Below are 20,601 nucleotides of genomic sequence, written 5' to 3'. Positions count from 1 at the left end.
TTAAAAACACACAAAACATAAAAATATTATTATAATAAATAGCATGGCTATAATGATTTGATCGCACCTTTTATTGTTTTGTTAATACTTAACTAAAATATCGATGCTTCAAATTATTGTATGGTGAGCTCAATCTAAAATATCAATGTAATTAGTTTCTATTGTTGATTTAATAATTAAAAATGTTTGCTCTTTTGGTTGACTTTCTAATTCACACTTTACAAAATAGCCCTCTTGCATTTGCAGCATATTAATATATTTATTTCTGAAAATCGCTGGTCTTCATATCATGAGGGGTTTCATATAGTTACGCTGTACTATTAAACAGGGCTAGCAAAATAAAATAAAATAAAATAAAATAAAATAATAAAAAGTTGACCTTCCATTTATTAAATGGATACATTAAGTTTACGTTGTCGAAGAAAATATAAATAAACATTTTTTGAAATTATTCAGTATTTAAAAAAAAAAACTGCATGTATATCTCACTTTCAACGGGAACCCTTTTTCTAGCAGCATGGAGGTGTGTCTCACGGCTGCATTTTCTATCTGTTCGCTTCTTATTGTTAAAATATGTTATCTCCTGGATCTCGAGAATCCACACGGTGGAAAATAATGAATCTCACGCCTCCTAGTCAACGGTCAGCTAGGTGACACGTGCTCAGTTCTGTTGTCGATTACTCTACTTATTTATCCTAAAATCAGCATTATTGCCCTCAAGTTGTTCGAGTTCTGCTGTAGCAGTATCATTCCACTTGTCTTTGGTTTGTGTAGCCGACCTGAAGCTCTACGACTTGAATGAACCTGTTAATATTTTTATTTATTTATTAGTATAGATAATTTTTATTTATTTAATTAAATACATGTATAAGCTCTATTTAATTAACATCAATGATATCCCCTGCTCAATCCCTCTCATTAATTTTCTTGTTGCCTTGTATATATTTAAAGATTTTCTTGTGCTTTTGGTTTTTTTTTTCTTATTTATAATAATTGTTAGTGGACTCTGTCGGTTGGGATCCGTTGGCTTACAAAACAAGAGAGATCTCAGGAGGCATCGCCCTTTTTTTGCTTTCCCTTTATTCGATTGTTTTGTTGCCATTAACTTTTTATGTTCCAAGAACTAAGAAGGACTTAGTTAGCTTTAATCAAGCTTATACACATAATTAACAACAATTAAAAAAAAAAGAGTTGAATTTATTCTTCACCTCCTACCAAAAGCATTCTTCATAGAAGTATTCCAGTTTCATGATGAGTTCACCTCCTACCAAAAGCATATAATTACTTTTTTTATTCAATGTTACCCCGCGACATTATATTTATTAGAAAATAAATTGTATAGTTTACTTGATTTGTTTTTTACGAGGTTATTATAACTTGAATTGATCCATGTTGTTTTTTATGTTTTTTTTTTGCTTTTATCTTTTAATGTTGAATTGATTAAAAATTATACTTCATATTTTATTTTGATTTATTTTCTATTGGGTTATCATGATCCTGTAACTTAGATAGTAGATCTGACAAGTTAACTTAAATTGACTAATGTCAATCTAATATGTTGTGTTCTCAATTTTTTTTTAAAATATTATTTTAATTTTTTTGTTAATAAAAATGTAATCCTACCTATAGCATGGAACAAAAATCCCAGTAGAAATCTAATAATGTTAATTTCTCTCAGATTTCTAAGATTGCGACGTAGAAATTTCAAAATTACTATTAGGAAAAGTTAGGAGTGATGATGGAACAATTCGGAAAAATAGGGATAACTTTAGGATTTTAAAACTTTTTGGATAGTTGATGAAAATCTATGGTCATCATTGAAACTTCTCTCTTCTATTTTTGGTATATTTCCTACGAGAAAGTGTATCATCCAAGTTCCATGATTCCCATCAATATCTGATCTTCATCAAGCTTTGAGCTTTCAATCACCGAATAAAATTATATAATTAAAAAATAAAAAAAAAATCTAGAGTAATATTATTCATGTTATTGGTGCAAGGCGTTGGCTCCAAAAAAAAAACATATACACACACACACACTTGGTTAAAATGACTGTAAAATGAATTTTTCATAAACAAAAACCACGTTATTATATTTTTTATAAAATTAAAATTTAAAATACAATTAAGTGTAGAGTTCATTATTTAAAAAAATTATATAGCTAAAGAAGTGGTTTTTTTTTAACTGAAAAAAAAACGGAAACTACCATAATACAAGACGGTAATAAAAAGAAGTCGACATTTGGGATTTTCCAACATGATAACTTGCCATTGTTGAATGACCAAATAATCAATTAGTTTTCAAGCCCTTCTTCTTCTTCTTCTTCTTCTTCCTCCTCCTTCTGTCAAGATTTGTCAAATGTTTGAAGTAATTCAAAAAGATTTCAATATTAAAATTGAACACGGTACTACAAAAGTAAAACAGACACGTTTTAATTTCAGATGTTCCTGGGCGGGTGGCCTCAAAAACTTTGCCTTCCTTTCTTTCAAGCGAATGAAACTTGATTTCAATTTATTTAGAATAAAATAATATCATATCATATTATTTTACGGATCGTGTTATAAATTTGGTATTTTGTACAATTAGGACTTCCCGCCGCATGACCCATGTTTTTTTTTCAACATAAAAAATAAATGTCAAGATAAGGCAAGCATTTCTAAAAAATAATTGCAAGTATTCCTAGAAAATAATTGAGTCTCGTGGTATTGATTTAATTAAATTTAATAATTTCCATTAATTTTAATAACATGAGCAAAAACATATAACGACATTAAATAAATAAACTGAAAAAAAATTAATAACATAAAAAAACTATGAAACTCATTAAAAGAAAACTGAATAATAACATGAAGATTAATTATTAAATAACTCTATTGAATGGTAAAATTTTAAAAAATTAATTAAAAAAAAGATGAAAGAAGTACTTGAGCCATCTTGGGTTAAGCTAGAGTAATTTTAAAAATAAAAATTAAATTAGATATAAAAATAAAATGATATCTTTATATTTTGACAATGAAAATAGAAAAGAAAGAGAAAGAAAAGGAAAAAAATCACTGAAGCTTAACCATCGCTTCTCCTTGTACACGTGTGGTATCAATAAAAAAAAACAAAGAGACTCCTTAAAGGCTACTAGTAACGCTCACTTAGTAATGCGTTCAACAATTTTTTTTTAAATAATTATAATAAATGTTAAAAGACCAAACTAATCTCATGATAACTTAATAACCACTAAAAAAACAACTTGAATTTATGCCAGCCCTATAAATTTTACTTAGGAGTAATTTAGTTTTTATTCCATATAGAAAAATTATATATAAAAAAATTAAATAGTTTTTTATCAGCCTTTTAACACTGCGCATATAAAAATTGAAAAATACCAAGTTACTCCTCATCATTTTCTTAAAAAATTTAGTAAGACATTATTAAAACAAAAGGACTAGATTGTCCCTTATTAATCATATAATGCCTAATGATTCTTGTGGAAATAACCAAACTACCCCAACACAAAGCTTATTGTTTTTTTTTTGTGTGTTAAGAGGGGAAAATAATAATTAAACTTAATCGTTTAGAGTGTGCATTAAGGGTTTTTTTTAAAATTTTAATAAAATCAACAAATTAATGATCTGAGGATTCTGGTTCCTTGAAAGCGGGGGGTCAGGCTGCTTTTCTTTCCTTCAGGGGGGTTGCGCCAACTGCCACTTCCTTCTGACTGCCGTTATTTTTTGTATCCTTTTTTTGCCTAACGCTCCTCCATTTTCCCTTTTACGTGTTGAAAGCCACCAGTCAACGAGGCATGTTTAGGGCTGCTTGGTCAAACTTTGCGAGCACGGTACTAACCAATCAGCTCATGCGACATTGCTTTTTGTTCAAATCACCCTTTACATTTATAAAATCATAATTTTAAATTTAGCACATGCTAAATGGCTTTTACATTTTACTGTAGTTAACACATGCTAAAAGGGTTCGATATTGAAATTCCAAGGCTTTCTTTTGTTTTGGTCATCGAAATTTTTCACGATATTTTTTAGTTTCAAACTTGATTTTTTTTTTAAAAAAATTATCATTTAATATAGAATTTATTAGACATTAAACTTCATAATTTGTTTCAATTTACTTTCTATAAAGTTATTCATGTCTCATGACTTGAATTACAAGTTTTGTGGATTATCCGTGTTGACCCGAATCATTTTATTATTATTTTTTAAATAATTAATCCCTTCTAAAATTCAATCATGGTTAAATTTTTTTTATTAACATGGGTGTCTGAGCTAGTTTGCTCGTACTTCGACTAATCCCACGGACCCTGAAGTTAATAACTATGTAAGCTTTCAGTAGCTTTAAGGTTTGTGAGACTGTAACCGGTGATCTCTATAAAACAAATTTAGAATTTAACCAGTTGAGTTACACCCCTCCTAATGATCGTCATGATCGTGGTTAAATTTAAAGAGTAGAAAGGGTGAATTTTAACCCTATTAGTTAAAGCTCTTTTGCATAAATAGGGCGCTGGGTCATTGATAGGCTTCTTCGTCACATTCAGCTCTTTAAGCCCATCCAAGCTTGGGTTGGGCCAAGCTTTTTCTTTCATTTTTTTCTTGGGCTCGACGTGCGTGGAAGAGAAGCCTGACATTGTCCTCTTCTTCGGCTAATAAATGGACTTTGTTCACTATTTTTTAGCAATTAAAAAGTTCAGCATGTAAACAGTCTATAAACTAGCTGTATTTTAATGGTGCACTTATAAAAATAAAAATCATTTATTATTAACAATGAAAATTAACCCCTAACATAAATAAATTAAAATGTGTAAAATGTAATAGGCAGTCAATGTAAAAAAAAATGTTTTTGGATCTATATGTTATTTTAATTAGGATGATTAGCTTCTCGCTTTATTATTTAATTGGCGATAACACCTTCTTTATTTATTTATCATTTCATTTATTTTATTAAACATAAACAACATTCTTTTGTTTTCCAATTAAAAAATAAATCATGCTACCTTAAAACGCATCAATCACATAAAAAAAAGGACAACATGAACATAAAATCTCTCTAAGAAGGACTGGAATTTAAACTCTTAAACAAAGAAAAAAAGACAAGATAAGCTGAGAAAAATAATAGAGAAGAAGGCTATAGAGCTACTTCTAAGTGTTAAAAGTATATCTCTTTCAACTCTTTTTTATAGTGATTATTGGAACTAAAACTAATATAAAATTAATTATGGTAATAATTATTTTTACTTTGCTTTAATTACCTGTCATAAAAATTAAATTAACATGATAGTTTTTTGGTTTAAAAATATAAAATTTTGAATATAAATAAAAATATTTGGGTTAAAGAAAAGACTATCTAGAATGAACAAATAAATGAGCTGGTAAAAAACAATTATGAGACAAATAATTATTTATAACAAATTCGATTCTAATTCCAAAATAGATTGGTAAAAAAAACCTCGAGCCTATACCCGAGGACTAATAGCTAAAGATCTAGGGCTCAAATCCAAGTTTAGCAAGTGAGTGTGTGTGGTTTAAGCCCAAATACATTTCACTTAAACTTATTTATGACTCTTTAACTCTTCACTATATAAACTACAAGAAAAACTTGTAATTTTATAATATGGGATAAAGAATTTTGGGTTTCACAAATAAATATATAAGCTAAGGGTTATTTGAGATCAATTTTTTTATTCACCCATAATTTATTTTAATCATGTTAATGTTTTACGTTTAAGAACTTTTGGTAGTGGATAATTTCAAATAAAGTTTCAACCATAAAAGTGAGTGGACTATTTTTTTTAATTTGACCTAAAATGTTTCTTATAACCATGCTCTTAAAACAAATTTCTAACAATCCTCCACATAAATAGAGATTGTCTGACCAATATATAAAGATTCATAGATTCATAGATACAATGGTTTGGTGGATCATTATTAGTGTATATATCATGCAGCTAGTCGGTTGTTATACGTGACACTGACTTTATTTATGAAAAAATATATTTATTATCAATTAAGACATTCTTTATCTTTAATATTTATTTATATTTTATTAATAAATCTAAAGTACATATAAAGTTCTTAGAAAAAAAATATTATGTGAAGGAAATTACAAAGTGGTTATGACTATAAGATTATCATTGCATCAAATTATTGTTTCTAAATATTTATTGTCAATGTTCTAACAAGATTGAATATTAATTAGAATTGTTGATACCAATACATATTGTGTTTTTTTTAATGAAAATAAGTAGATGTTTTCATAAGCTTAAGTTTGCAAGATACCTAAAACTAATATGTAGGTATTTGTTATATAATATGTATACAAAATTGACCTTTATGAGGATTTTATTAGCGTATATACCTTGCATCTATTGATTGGTTACACGTGATATTAATTTTCTTTATATAAAAATATATTTATTATTAATAAAGACTTTATTTATCTTTATTATTCATTTATATTTGATTAACAGGTATAATATTTGATTAATGAGTTTAGAGTAAAGATAAATTCTTGTGAAAAAAATGATCTGTAAAAAAAATTATAAAACTATTATAATTATGAGATTCTTATTGTATCAAAATATTTTTTTATAAATATTCCTCCTAAATGTTTTATTAAGATTGAACATTAATTAGAGTTATTAAGATTGATACATATTGCGTTATTTTTTTTATGAAATGAAACAGTTGTTCTTATAAGCAGTTTATTTAAATGAAATTTCATTTTCGTTATTCATTCATTTCTTTTTTATTTTGATGAATAATGCTTCTTCTTTTTTATTTTATCAAAATCTTGGTTCTTCATATAAAATCTTTTTCATGATTTGTAAAACAATTTTCATCCAAGAAGTAAAAAATAATATCCCGATTATTTTTATACAACTATAAAAAAATAATTCAAGTTTTTATATATAATTATGTATGAAGTAATTATAAATATTATTAGAAAAGTCTCTCATCTTATATGAAAATTAGGACATAATTTAATACTTTTTAAAAATCGTTTTATTGAAAGAGAACTTTATTATGAAACAAAAAAATAATGAAAAAACAATTAAAAGGTGCATGGCCATCTTAAAAAAGGGCTAGGTGTGCTTAGACCTACAGGATAAGCTCACTCTACTGGCAAAAAAAAAAATAAATTGAATGGTAAAGTTAAAAAAATAAAAATATTATAAAAGAATCAAGGATAAAAACTACAAATCAAAAGAACAAGGTTATATACTTAAATATGCACAATTAAGAGGATTATCTTGAAATTTTAAATACTAGCATAAATTTCAAGGGAATAGATAGAAAAAAAAAACATTGTCATTAATAATCCATCGAGAACCAACCAACACACATCACCTTTAGAGAAAAAGAACATCACGAATAATTCAATGACATGTTGAAAGGGAGTTTTTCACCAACATAGTTAGCTATATGCGCGGTGAAGCGGATGAGCATCATCTGCTTTTTTATTTTTTTTATTAAATTATCACATTGCTCCTAACACTAAATAACCATTACAAAAAAAACTTTATGAAATTACACAAAAGTTCCTGAAGCCATATTTTGAGAATTTTAATTCTAATGGCAATTAAGTCATTATATTATGCTTGAAAAAAGTAAAAAATTGAAAATCCCTTAGATCATAGTTAAGTGTTTTTTTTTGTTTTTAATGGTATTAAAGTAATTTAACTGTGTAATTTTTTTTAAAAAAATAAAATGTCCCTTAACAACTATAGAGTGACAAATGAACCCCGTAAATCAAGGGCAAAAATATAAATTTATTATTTCAATCTATAATGAGTCACGTCTTTACTTCCCATTTTTATCACACTATTAAGAGTTTTTGTTAATTAGTAGTCTGACTGCATGATTATGGAGTGATTTCTTATATCTATTTTTATTTAATTATATAATAATTAAAGCAAATATTTATAAGATTTGGATTATTTAAATTTTATAGAAAAAATTATATTTTTGTCAAATTTATCTTTTTTATTAATGTATTTTTTTTATATAGACATTTTTTTTTTATAGATAATGAGGTTTTTTAAGTGAAAACTTAAAGTGACTAAAATAAACATTTATAGGAGTTTAAATGAATGAAAAAAAATATTTCTTTAGCCAAAATCCTCCATCCTTATTTATGTTTTTTTTTTCTTGCAAAAACACGTCTTTTTTCTTGTTAAAAGAATTATTTTTTATATATAAAAACTTAACATCATCTATAAAGAAAATTTCAATAAAAAAACTAAAAAATCAAAATCAATAAAAATCTTGTTGATTAAAGTCCTATAAAATCGTCATCAAACCACCCTTGTCAAAAACAAACTAATATACATCAACATCGATTTTTTTAGTCACTAAAATATTCGTTAGAAATCTTTCACTTTCATCATTCTTTTATGATGATTTTTTCATTCTTGAAAATACAGGGATTAAAACATAAAATAAATGAGCTTTTAGCATTGAATTATAAATTATGCAAACTACAAACATAAAAGTGCAATTAAGTTTTTAATTAATTGTATCTTCTGCTATATGCGGTGTCATTTTTACTTTTTAAATGAAAAAATAAAATAGTTAAATAATATTTCGATCAATTCTTTTTGTGATTTTCCTTGGAATTATAGTGATGTACAACCATCGTTTCTAAAAAAAATAAATTGTTTTTTTTTTTGCTAAAAATTAATTGTTTTTTTTTTTGCTAAAAATTATTTTTTTTTAAATTTTTTAATTTTTTTATATGTTGATTTTAAAAATAATTTTTTTAAAATAAAAAAATTATTATTTTAATATATTTTTAAATAAAAAACATTTTAAATCATAATCATAATTCCAAGCATATTCAAGTTCTGGTGGGGTCGAGTCATTCCTTTGTAATTTTATGGAGGTTTCCTTGGATCAGTTGTTTTGTAATTTCTAGTCATTCTGTAATTGCAGAATATAAACATTACATTCATTTCATCCATCACAAAAGTTAAATTAAATTCGTTCTTAATTCTGCAATGTCAAAATGGTGGCTGGATTGGGACCCATCCCACAGTAATACACATCACTAATGAATTAATTCTTCATTATTTTTTTTAAATTATTTTTTTATATTTTTACATGATTAATATGTTAATATTAAAAATAAAAAAAATATTATTTTAATATATTTTTAAATAAAAAATACTTTTAAAAATAATTTTTCTCACATTTCTACTACAAAATTAACCAAACCTCATTAAAGTAATTGAAGAATTACCAAATTAAATCACCACAAAATGATCCCTTAAAAATGAAGTCGGTTGTTTATTTTTTTTAACCCTTTTTTATTGCCGTGAAAAACTTTAAAGTATAGTAGGAGTTGTATTTTTTTATATAAAAAATTAATTTTTTTAAGTATTTTAAAATCATTTTAATATATTAATATCAAAAATAAATTAAAAAAATAAAAAATATTATTTTAATAAATAAAATACACTTTAAAAAATAACAACAATCAAACTCTCCATTAACATATAACAAAAATACCTGCTTACCTCATAGTTTCCACACATTGTCATAGATTGACCGTTGACTTTGACACCCCCCATCCCCCTCCTTTCCTTTCCTCCTTCACTCCTCAATCCAAAGCCTTCGAATCCCCATCTGGCTTTTCCCCTCCAAACCAATATCTCAAATGGGTCGCCGCCAAAACGACTCTGAACCATCCCGTTTCATCTCTCTCACCTTCCTCTTGGCGGGTTTTATTTCTTGTGCTTTAGTCTACACTGTTCTCTCCGTAGCTCTCAATTCTAATACAAATTCTAAAGGTTCAAACTTTGAGCCTTTGACATTGGCAGAGGAGAGTAATGATGGTGGGTGTTGTAGAGGGATTGAGAAGTTGGAGCTTTGGGGAGCTGCAGTGAAGTGGGGGTCAGATCATAAGTTCAATTCTTCTAAGGAGTGTTGTCAGGCCTGTAAGGCTATGTGCACTGGTATTGATGGGCCTTGCTTGTGTGATACTTGGGTGTTTTGTGGCAATAAAAAGGCTTGTGGGTCTAAATTTGGGGAGGTCAGATTGAAATTTTGGTTCCGTTTTGACTTTTAAATGTTTTTGCTGGAATTTTTATTGTTATTTTGAATTACATGGTTGAAATGTTGGATTGATTGATGGACAAGAATGAATCTTGTTTCTTCATGGAATTTGATTCTGAAAACAGATGATTAAACGATGCTGTGATCATGGCCTTTCAAACCCTGGATTGATCATTGACTTAATTCAATGAACTGATTTAGATATTGAACTGATAAATTAAGCCGATCTATAAAGAACAAGTTGGATAATTCTGAGTTAGCAGCTCCAAGACCTCTCAAACCCTGTTTCTTTATGCAATTCTTTTTCTTTGCACTTTTGATGATTGAGTCTGTGGTGGTGTTGCATGTAGTTATTTGAATGAAATGCTAAAGTTTCAATGATGATGATAAGAATCTCTTTACTTTAACTTGCTTCATTTCTCCAGTGTTGGCTGAAGAAACAAAAGGATATATTTGCCCCTGATCGACAGGAAGCAGGGGACCATGTTATTTGGACTTCTGGGCTTATCTTTGGAAAAGGAGAGGTATTTCAGTTTGGTGAAATTTGATTCCACTTTATGAGACGGAATATGTAGCCAACATGCAGTACGCACTCTTCAATTTGATATCGTTGCTGTCTTAAGTTTTTAGAGTTACGATCACAAAGATCATGGTGGAATTTTGTCATTGGACATCTATCTTTTACCAAGACTCTGTTGAACAATTGAAAGATATGTTTGCCATTTCCTTTTGCATGATCTCTATGCGAAAGATTGTTTACCTGTTATCAGGCTCCATGGTATTCTTAAGGTGCATTGCTTTTGGAGAGACTTTACACTGAATTTTTGACAACCGGTCTCTCTTGTAGTCAGATGCTTGTTCTTTTGCGGCTGTAATGCATAAATAAACAAGTACAAAGTTTGAGTACTGAAGTTTCTGTATCTTGATGTTTGTGCTCTTTGATTGCTGAAGTTTTTTTGTTGTTCTATTGCCGCTGCAGTTGATATGAAACTATGACATGTCTCCGTATTTTGATTATAAAAAATCGCTGTGGTGATTATCATTTGGCCTACCAAGAAATTTGATGCTGCTACTTTCCTCTGTGTTTTATATGATTGTCATTGCTGCAGGTCCCACCTTAATTTTAGGATCTCCTCTATTAATGTTCTTGCTTATTTCAGGGCATTGTTGGCCTGGAAACAGGATATGGCACTCTTCATATAAAAGTAAGTGGTCATTCTTTAGGCACTTTTGTGTTCCAAATGCCTCGGACAAGTTAATTGTGATACACTCCACTCATGGAGTTGATCTGTTTCTTCAGTTTCTTCGATTTTATGCATCTCTATTTAACAGTTGTTGGACAAAAACTTGCTTGGTGCAGCTCTTCCCAGACTGTGCTCCCCATTCTGTAGCCTACATTCTTGAGCTGCTCACACTACGTCATTGTGCTGGTTGCCAATTTTATCGTGCAGAGGGCCGAGGTCAATTGTGGGATTCAGAAGGAAATCACATAAAAAAGGTAAGTTCATTTACTGTCATGCGAGTTCTCTTATTTGCCCTGTAATAAGAATTGTGAAAATGCAAGTTTTTGGTAGTAGTTTGGAGCATCATGTTGCCCACTGCGGTTCTGATGTGTGGTAGTTTCACCTAGGGAGTATGTGGTAGTTTCACCTAGGGAGTATCATATTTCTATCGCATGTTGTTACTCGTAAAGATTTCATGCATGCTTGCCAAGGGGTTTCATGATTTCAATCCTTCATTGCTCGTATTCCCAGGCTCCTTTTGGGCCTCCTTTTGCAATAATTCAAGGGACATTAGAAGCTCAAGGAACAACATTCAAGAAAATTCCAACTGAAGAGTGCCCATACATAAGAAGGGGTTCAGTGGCCTGGGTTGGCTCTGGTCCAGAATTCTTCATTAGCCTAGCCGATCACCAAGAATGGAAGAAAGCATACACTGTCTTCGGTTCTGTTCTTCCAGAAGACATGGAAATTGCAGAGAAAATTGCGCAGCTCCCCACCAAATCGGATGTATGGAACAATATTAACGTGTCTGTCTTGGAAAAGCCAGTTCCCTTGTTGGTGCAAAGACTCGACGGGTGGGGAAATCTTAACACAAATGTGAAATCAGATTAAAAATGTTTCTACTTGGCCAGGCCATGAATACCTTTTGTTACAATTACAAGAGAAACTCACATTGTATTGTAGCAGTGTAATTTTTTATTATATTTTTATTTTGATCATCGAATTATTTTTCTTTTTTATTGCATATTTTTATGGCCAATTTAATGTCCAATTTCTTCTAATTTCTTAAGAAAGAGTAAAATTCAAAAACAGAGGACAAAAGTAAGAAACATGGGAAACTAATTGACCATTAACAAAGAAGTGCGAAAATGTTCTCTTTGGTCTACCTATTTTCCTATGAATTTCTTTTCACTCTCATTAGTTTTCAAGTTTTAGTTTTTGTATAAAACTTTTTTTTTTATTTTCGTATCCTTGTTTTTGACAAATGAGAAAGGGTCGGTGAAAAACAATAATTACATCAAAAAAATTAAGATATAAATGTAAATTAAGATATTTAATTTTTTATCATGAAAACCTTTTATTTTTTTAATTAGATGGCAATACAATTATTTTTTATAAGAAAATATAATTTAAATTTTATTGAAACAAAATAATTTTATAGTATAATTCCTATTTCTCTTATTAATATATTATTTTAACAAAAAAAATATAGTTTTTTGACTTATGGTGTTTATTTAATAAAAATGAAAGCAAAAAAAAAAGAAAATGAATGATTTGAAATAATAAGAAGAAAAATATCTTTTTTAATTAAAACTCCTTGTTAATGCAATGCGCTTCCTTTTATGACATTTTTACCAAATAATATATATTTTTAAAATAATAATTTATCAGAACCATAACATAAAGTTTTGTAACAAAAAATATGTTTTGATAATTTTGATGCAAATATATTAATAAAATAAGAATAATATATTGCTCACACTCTACCTAATGGAATTTTTTGAATCTATCTTTGAACTAATCATACAATAGTTAAAAAAAAAAAGAAATTAAGATGAAAGGCAAAATATAAAATCATGGAGGAAAAATGTTGTTTTTCATCAAAATTTTCTTTTTTTATTCACGTAATTTTACATTATTTAAATGAAAAAATATATTTTTTTACAAGCAACATAATTCATTAAATAAAAAGGTAACAACAATGATTTCTTTTTTACAAAAATCATTGTGATTTGAACTTCATTTTAATTGAATATCCATGACTTTAAAATATTTTGTATAATAGGTTCGCATGCAATAATTAACAAAATAATTGCTAACATTATTATAAAAAATGTTATAATTTTACAAAAGAAAACACCAAATTGAAAAATATGTAACGAAATGATATCTTAAAATTAAATATCTAATTAAAATAAATTTTTATTAAACTCTAATAAAAAAAAAATGAAAGGCAGCAGTATAAAAAAGCAATTGCTAATGCTAAAAAAACTGCAATAATTGTATTTGAAAACAATTTTAAAAATAAATAATATCTAAACAAATAATATTGCAAGTATAATTTTTTACTATTTTATTCAATCGAATCACAATTAAAATCTAAAAAAAATATAAAAAAAAACAAGCAAAGGTATATTACCCCAAAACATATGTGTGGGGCCCTGCAAGGTCAGGCTCTTTTTTTTTATTTTTTAAATTAGACGGATGATGACATGCATCTACTAATTTTTTGTAAAGTAATGACAAATGATGTACTGTTCACTGGTTGAATTCCAAAGTTTTTTATACTTGGAAAGTTGATGTTTGACTCTAAGATCTAAAAAAAATCATTTTAATCGTTTTTTCACTTTAAAACATTATTAAAAACACCACACCCTTCTCAATAAACCATTTTCCTACCTCTATGTAGCATTTAATCATGCAAAAAATAAAAAAAAATAAATTCAAAGCCCAATCTTCTTTTCAAGCAAGATGAAGGGTCAACAACTTTAATTAAACCTTTTTTTAAAAATAAAATTCATTGATACTAAATTAAATTTTTTATAATAAAAATATATGTACCAGATCACTTTCTTTTTCTCTTATCTTAAACCTAGAGACTCAAATAGAAACAAGATAAAGTTTTCAATTAAAATTAAAGATGCTAAAGTTAAAGGGATAAAATAAGAAGTCAATGAAAATATGTGAACTAAATTGCATCTTCCTATAGGAATTTGAGTTATGCCACATTGGTTTTTTTGTTTCTCAATCTGGTTTTTATTGTTTTTATCCTTAAAATAGTTAAAAAAACACCACATATTCTCCCAATAAATCACTTTTTAGTCTCAAACTAACCTTTAATCATGCAAAAAATGAAAAATTAACCCAAAAAAAAATCTCAAGGCTTGATTTTTTTTTTAATAAGATAAGGGAAAAAATTGCTTCAATAAAACTTGTTTATTAAAAAAACCACAACCAAAGCAGCTTTTTCTATCATTAAAATACGATGAATTAACCGTTTTTTCTTATTTTTTTTAAATTTAAAGACTACAATATAAACAAGATAAAGTTTTGGATTAAAACTAAAAATACTAAAACTAAAGATCAAAGAATAAGTCAATGAAGAATATGTAAACTAAATTATATTTTTCTATATGAATTCGAGATATGCCATGTTGAGTTTTTTTTTTAATTTAGTTTAATTCATGTTTTTTAAAGGTGTCTTTATATTACAAATTAAAATCATATTTAATTAAATGATCTTCAATTTAAGTTTTGAAATCTTATCAAAATCATTATTTCTCAATAATATGAAAAGAAAAGAAATTATTAACTCACAAAACACCAAAACCAACACATGAAAATATAAAATTAAAATAAAAAAAATAATCAAAATGAAAAATAAAATCACAAATTGAAATCCACAATGAAACTATAACATGAATTTTTTTTTAAAAAAATTAGTTGTAATGTAATATACACGCCTCTTATCAATGAATTTTCCATGAAAAAAAAGTAAACTTTGTATAATTTTAAAAAAGATAAAAACGTTAGAGACTTGAAACGCAGCCGTTTTGAAGGAAAACACTTCAAACTACCCTCCAATTCCAATCCACCGCGTATAAAATCCGTTTCCTCCCTACTCCGCGACTCCTCCTCCTTCACGCCACCAGCTCCAAGATGGTCCAATTCCACGAACACATAATAACAGACCTCTTAGAAGACCCCGCCGGCGGGCTCGTAATCCTTTCATCTGGTCTATCCCTCCCAAAACTCGTCTCCTCCCTCCTCTCCCTCCACTCCCCTTCTCAAGGCACGCTTTTAATCTTCTCCCCTCCCCCCACCCTTAAATCCCTAATTCTCCACCACCACAACACAAACCAAAACCCCATCGAAATCACCGCCGATCTCCCCTCTCACCACCGCCTCTCCCTCTACTCCTCCGGCCAAATCTGCTTCATCACTCCCCGTATCCTCATCGTCGACCTCCTCTCCAATAAAATCCCAACCTCCTCTCTCGCCGGGTTAATCATCCTCAACGCTCACTCCATCTCAGAAACCTCCACCGAAGCATTCATAGTTAGAATTTTAAAATCCTCTACTCAGAATAGGAATCAGAATAATAGTAATGTGTTTTATATCCGCGCTTTTAGTGATAGGCCACAGGCAATGGTGTCTGGTTTTTGTAAGACGGAGAGGTTAATGAAGTGTTTGTTCATAAAAAGATTGCATCTTTGGCCGAGGTTTCAGGTTTATGTGTCGCAGGAATTGGAGAAGGATCCGCCGGAGGTTGTGGATGTGAGGGTTCCGATGAGTAAGTACATGGTGGGGATACAGAAGGCGATTTTGGAAGTTATGGATGCTTGTTTGAAAGAAATGAGAAAGAGTAATAAGGTTGACGTGGAAGATTTGACTGTTGAGAATGGGCTGTTCAAGTCTTTTGATGAGATCGTGAGGAGACAGTTGGATCCTATTTGGCATACCTTGGGGAAGAAAACTAAACAGCTCGTTTCGGATTTGAAGACATTGAGGAAGTTGCTGGACTACCTTGTTAGGTATTCTTTTTTGTGTTGTACCATAATGTATTATTTCATTGTTGTGTAAAATTTATATATTTATTTATTTAAAAGTATTGGTTGATTTGTGGTTTTAGGGTTTAGTTTGATATGGAAGTTTGGTTAGGTGAATGAGATTCGATTGGTTAATGGAGTTTTTAGACTAGTTTTATACACAGGTTAAAGTTCTCAAATTTTGAACTGATGTCCGGGTTAGTCTTTTTGGGCATGTTCTATTTGAGAATTTTCAATGAAATGCTGGGTAAATTCTTTTTTGTTCTTGTAGGTTCTAGTAATGTAATTTGGGCTCATAAAATTTTGGACTGATTTTGATGAGTTATTGTGTAGGTATGATGCAGTAAGTTATTTGAAGTACTTGGATACGCTTAGGGTGTCACAGAGTTTTCAGTCTGTTTGGATATTTGCAGAACCCAGCTATAAGATATTTGATTATGCAAAGAAGCGAGTATTCCGTTTGACAAGATCAAGTGATGTGAAATTAAATGAGCAGAGTAAGAACAAAGTAGGAAAAAAGAGAAAATTAAAGGGTGACAGTAACGAGGGAGAAGGTGAAGTTTCATTATTGTTTTCATCTTTCTTTTAACCAAGCACTTCTACGGCGTTAGTTTTGATAACTTCTCATTCTGAAATTTTCCTAGCAGCTGATGGTACTTCGTCCTCAACTACAAGTAGTGGGGTTGTGTTGGAGGAAGTTTTGGAGGAGGCACCAAAATGGAAGGTGTTACGTGTGAGTGAGTGAGTTCCATTTTCTATGCTGTCTTATGGCTGTATTTTAAGCACAATTGAATAAATTTATTGAAAATTTGGCTGTAACTTTTCACATCTAAGCAATTGATGCATCTTGGAAAGAAAATTTGTCTCTGATTCGGCTTTGTTTTTGAACTTCTGTCATAATTTTCTCTGGCTCTACCAGTGCCTGTTGTTGTTTTGAGCATATTCGTTAATTTTGGATTTACCAGTCTTAAGTTTAGATGTGACACTTTTACTACAGGAGATACTTGAAGAGATAGGGGAAGAAAGACAAAGGGTTGAAAGTGGAGAAGAAGATCAGGTTGAAAGTGAAGGTGTTGATAATGGCATTGTTCTGGTGGCATGCAAAGATGAATGCTCATGCATGCAGCTTGAAGATTGCATCATGCACAGCCCTCGAAAGGTTGTTTGACATTTTTTTGAGTTTCCTTTTCTTATTCTATCTTTTATTTTGATCACATGTTGAAGTGCTTCACAGAGTAGAGGCCAGAGCACGTGCATGCACTTTGTTCCAATCTGTTGCAAGGGCTTGTGCCCCATGTGAGCGCTACCTTTTTTGACCCTAGTGAAGCTCTTGCCTGCTTGTAGCTCTTCACTGCATAGTTCCTTTCCAGTTTAGAAGTTCAATTTTTTTTTCCCGGTGGACTTATATGTAGTTTTCATCTGTGGTCCCAATGATAGGATGTAAAGTGAAGGGTTAGCTTCCCTTAGCAAAGCTCAATGTCTCTTTGAAAGCTGTAGGCAATTATCTATTTCAATTTGGTGAAAAATGCATTTAGCGATGTTTTCTCCTTGGTGTTGTCCGGATAAGTATGTGCTAAATGTGACCAGATGATAGTATATTTTTCTTATGAAGGTGTTGCAAGAAGAATGGAAGAAGTACTTGTTGAGCAAAGTTGAGCTAGGTGGCTTGCCAGCACCTGAGAAAAAGAAAGCAAAACTAAAGCCAAAAGAGCCCAAAGGATTTGGAATTCTTGACGGAGTTGTTCCTGTAGCGACTGTGCAAAGTGCGGAAGCTAGCAGCACAAACAAGCAGGAACATGATGTTTTGTTGGCTGCAGCATCAAAAATAAGAAATCAGTATAAAAGGGGACTGGTTGTTGAAGATGAAGTGCAGCCTCTTGCTGACAGCAGCATGAAAGGTGCAAAAGAAAAGGGAAAAGAACGCAAGAAAAGAGGCCAAGCAACTGGTCAGGATTCTGGAAGCAAGGACTATGACAGCAATATTGATACGGTGATAAAAGATTTGCCAGAAATATCTGGTTCAAAAAACAAAAGCCAGACAGTTGAAAATGATCAAGCTGCCATAGATGGTTATTATGAAGCGAATTTGCAGCGGGCATCTGTTGACAAAGGGTCTCTTCAGAGACATGCTGAAGAGCTAGGCCTTACAGGATCTCGAAATGCCAAGCCAATACCACCGGTGCACTTTCATGCTCTGGAAAGTGATCAGCCTATACTTGACATCTTAAAGCCTTCTGTAGTTATTGCTTATCATCCAGACATGATGTTTGTCCGGGAAATTGAAGTCTACAAAGCTGAAAATCGCTCAAAAAAGTTGAAGGTGTATTTTCTTTTCTATGAGGATTCTACTGAGGTCCAAAAGTTTGAGGCTAGTATTCGCAGGGAGAATGGAGCATTTGAATCTTTGATCAGGCAGAAATCGCTGATGATGATTCCAGTTGATCAGGTACGGTCATTATAAATTGTATTTAAACATTTGCAATCAACAAATCCATTCATCTCTTTGAAAAAAAAAAACCCTTAGGGATCCGCATTTACTTTCTGATATCTTATCAATGTTAATTTCTAATTTTGCTCATGTGGATTTCACTTGGTTTTGGATCAGAATGGACATTGCTTAGGATTGAATGTTTCCATAGAGCCACTAGCTTCAAGTTACCAAAACTCAACCAGAAGGGCTGGTGGGAGAAAGGAAATTGAGAAAGAAATGCAGGTATGTGATAGCGTTTTGAGCCATTCAGGATGAACTGTTTTTCTCTTCTCAATTTCTATGAAGTATAATATTGAGGAATTGCTTCATTTTCAGGTCATTGTAGACATGAGGGAGTTCATGAGTAGCCTCCCAAATGTTCTCCACCAGAAAGGAATGAGCATAATACCAGTTACATTGGAAGTTGGGGATTATATTCTCTCACCGTCAATATGTGTAGAGAGGAAGAGTATCCAAGATCTTTTTATGAGCTTTACATCAGGCCGGCTTTACAACCAAGTGGAAACAATGGTGCGCTATTATCGATTACCTGTCCTTCTGATTGAGTTTTCACAAGATAAAAGCTTTTCATTTCAGGTAAACTAACTTCATCAGATGAAAGAGGTGGTTCTTAATCAGGCGTAATGCTGTGCCAGTTTGATTAATTGGATATAATTTTGCAGTCTGCAAGTGATATTGGTGATGATGTCACACCAACTAGTATTATATCCAAGCTGTCATTGCTTGCTCTACATTTTCCCCGCCTGCGAATCATCTGGTCACGCAGTTTACATGCTACAGCTGAAATATTTGCTTCGCTGAAGGCAAATCAGGATGAACCTGATGAGATGAAGGCAGTTAGAGTTGGTGTCCCGTCGGAGGATGGTATTGTGGAAAATGATGTTAGGTAAGGTGCATACTGTCTTTTTTCGCAAGCTTGATTTATAAGCTCTTAACATTGCATTATGATCTATGATGCTTTGTGTGGGAAATGGGAGTTAAAAAAGTAAATCTTAGGCGGGGTGGATAAATCTGGTGTAGTCCGGGGACATACTATTTGCAATGCTGTGATCGAGAAGGGACTTGATTGTTGAATTTTGCACATGAATTTTCTTTTGGGGTGTTGGATCTACATTTTTGTTTTTTACTTGACTTGGTATGCATGCAAACATAACTAGGACAAAACGGTTCTTGTCATTGTGCTGTTTCTTCCCCAGGTTTTTTTATTATGATTTATACCCTCTATCCATTACAGAGCGGAGAACTACAATACATCTGCTGTGGAGTTTCTGAGACGGCTCCCGGGGGTCACAGATTCAAACTACAGGGCTATAATGGATGGATGTAAGAGCTTAGCAGAACTCACACTTCTTCCTGTAGAGAAGCTAGCTGAACTAATGGGTGGCCAGAAGGCTGCCAGGACTCTCAGAGACTTCCTTTACGCAAAGTACCCGACCTTGTTATAATCTGGTTTCACATTTACTTGATTGGCACATTACAGAAAATGTACCTAAATGTATTCCTTGGAGAAATGATCCTGACCTGAGTGAATAACGGGATATTAGGGCTGGCATAGCCATAGCTTTCCCATGCTGTATTTGCTTATCAATTCATCACTATATTTTTTTTTCAATTTAACATGCAACATTCTGTTACTTCCATTACCTATCTACCTGTGTATGCGAGGGGGAGTAAGATTATTGGAAGACTTTTGTATCTTAGCCCTTGGAATGGCGTCTCCGATTTTGGTTTTTGAGAGCAAAGGAACGCACTAAAAGGTTTTTTTTTTTTTTTTTTAATGTTAAATTCTAAACATGGAGAGGAGTTTCAATTCACACCAAACATATAAATGCATGAAAATCCAACTAAATTGAATTTTTTTAAAAAGAAAAATTGAACTAGATCAAAATAGAACGATTTGGCGAGGGTTTTTTTTTTTTTTTTTAAAAAAAAGAACCGAACTGTTCTGTATGTCTTGGCAGGTTTTGATGTAATGAATTTAATATTTTTTTATAGCTTTTCTGACT

General features: G+C 30.6%; 2 protein-coding genes across 5 annotated transcripts; both read left to right on the top strand.

Moving 5' to 3' along the window:
- The first annotated feature begins 9,519 nt into the window (after positions 1–9,519).
- Positions 9,520–12,273, top strand: LOC133681137 (uncharacterized). 2 transcript variants are annotated; one of them, XM_062104273.1, is made up of 5 exons: positions 9,521–10,029; positions 10,478–10,576; positions 11,213–11,257; positions 11,413–11,550; positions 11,807–12,273. In XM_062104273.1, exons 1-5 carry the CDS (start codon positions 9,655–9,657, stop codon positions 12,164–12,166), a joined length of 1,017 nt encoding a protein of 338 aa, XP_061960257.1. In that variant the 5' UTR covers positions 9,521–9,654; the 3' UTR covers positions 12,167–12,273. The 2 variants fall into 2 exon arrangements, with proteins under 2 accessions (XP_061960258.1, XP_061960257.1); XM_062104274.1 differs by lacking the exon at positions 10,478–10,576 and having other exon boundaries at positions 9,520–10,029.
- Positions 12,274–15,158: 2,885 nt separating this feature from the next.
- LOC133673925 (DNA repair endonuclease UVH1) lies at positions 15,159–20,235 on the top strand. Of its 3 annotated transcripts, XM_062094864.1 has the most exons (9): positions 15,162–16,089; positions 16,438–16,658; positions 16,752–16,837; positions 17,102–17,263; positions 17,717–18,550; positions 18,710–18,817; positions 18,911–19,171; positions 19,258–19,481; positions 19,830–20,235. In XM_062094864.1, exons 1-9 carry the CDS (start codon positions 15,215–15,217, stop codon positions 20,038–20,040), a joined length of 2,982 nt encoding a protein of 993 aa, XP_061950848.1. In that variant the 5' UTR covers positions 15,162–15,214; the 3' UTR covers positions 20,041–20,235. The 3 variants fall into 3 exon arrangements, with proteins under 3 accessions (XP_061950856.1, XP_061950864.1, XP_061950848.1); XM_062094872.1 differs by lacking the exon at positions 19,830–20,235 and having other exon boundaries at positions 15,159–16,089; positions 18,911–19,105; positions 19,190–19,330; XM_062094880.1 differs by lacking the exons at positions 19,258–19,481; positions 19,830–20,235 and adding an exon at positions 19,172–19,195 and having other exon boundaries at positions 15,159–16,089; positions 18,911–19,105.
- The last annotated feature ends 366 nt before the right edge of the window (positions 20,236–20,601 follow it).

This window comes from Populus nigra, chromosome 1 (genome assembly GCF_951802175.1).
Source record: "Populus nigra chromosome 1, ddPopNigr1.1, whole genome shotgun sequence".
Lineage (NCBI taxonomy): Eukaryota > Viridiplantae > Streptophyta > Magnoliopsida > Malpighiales > Salicaceae > Populus > Populus nigra.
Note: the sequence above shows the minus strand (reverse complement) of the source record. Positions and strands in the feature narration are given on the sequence as shown.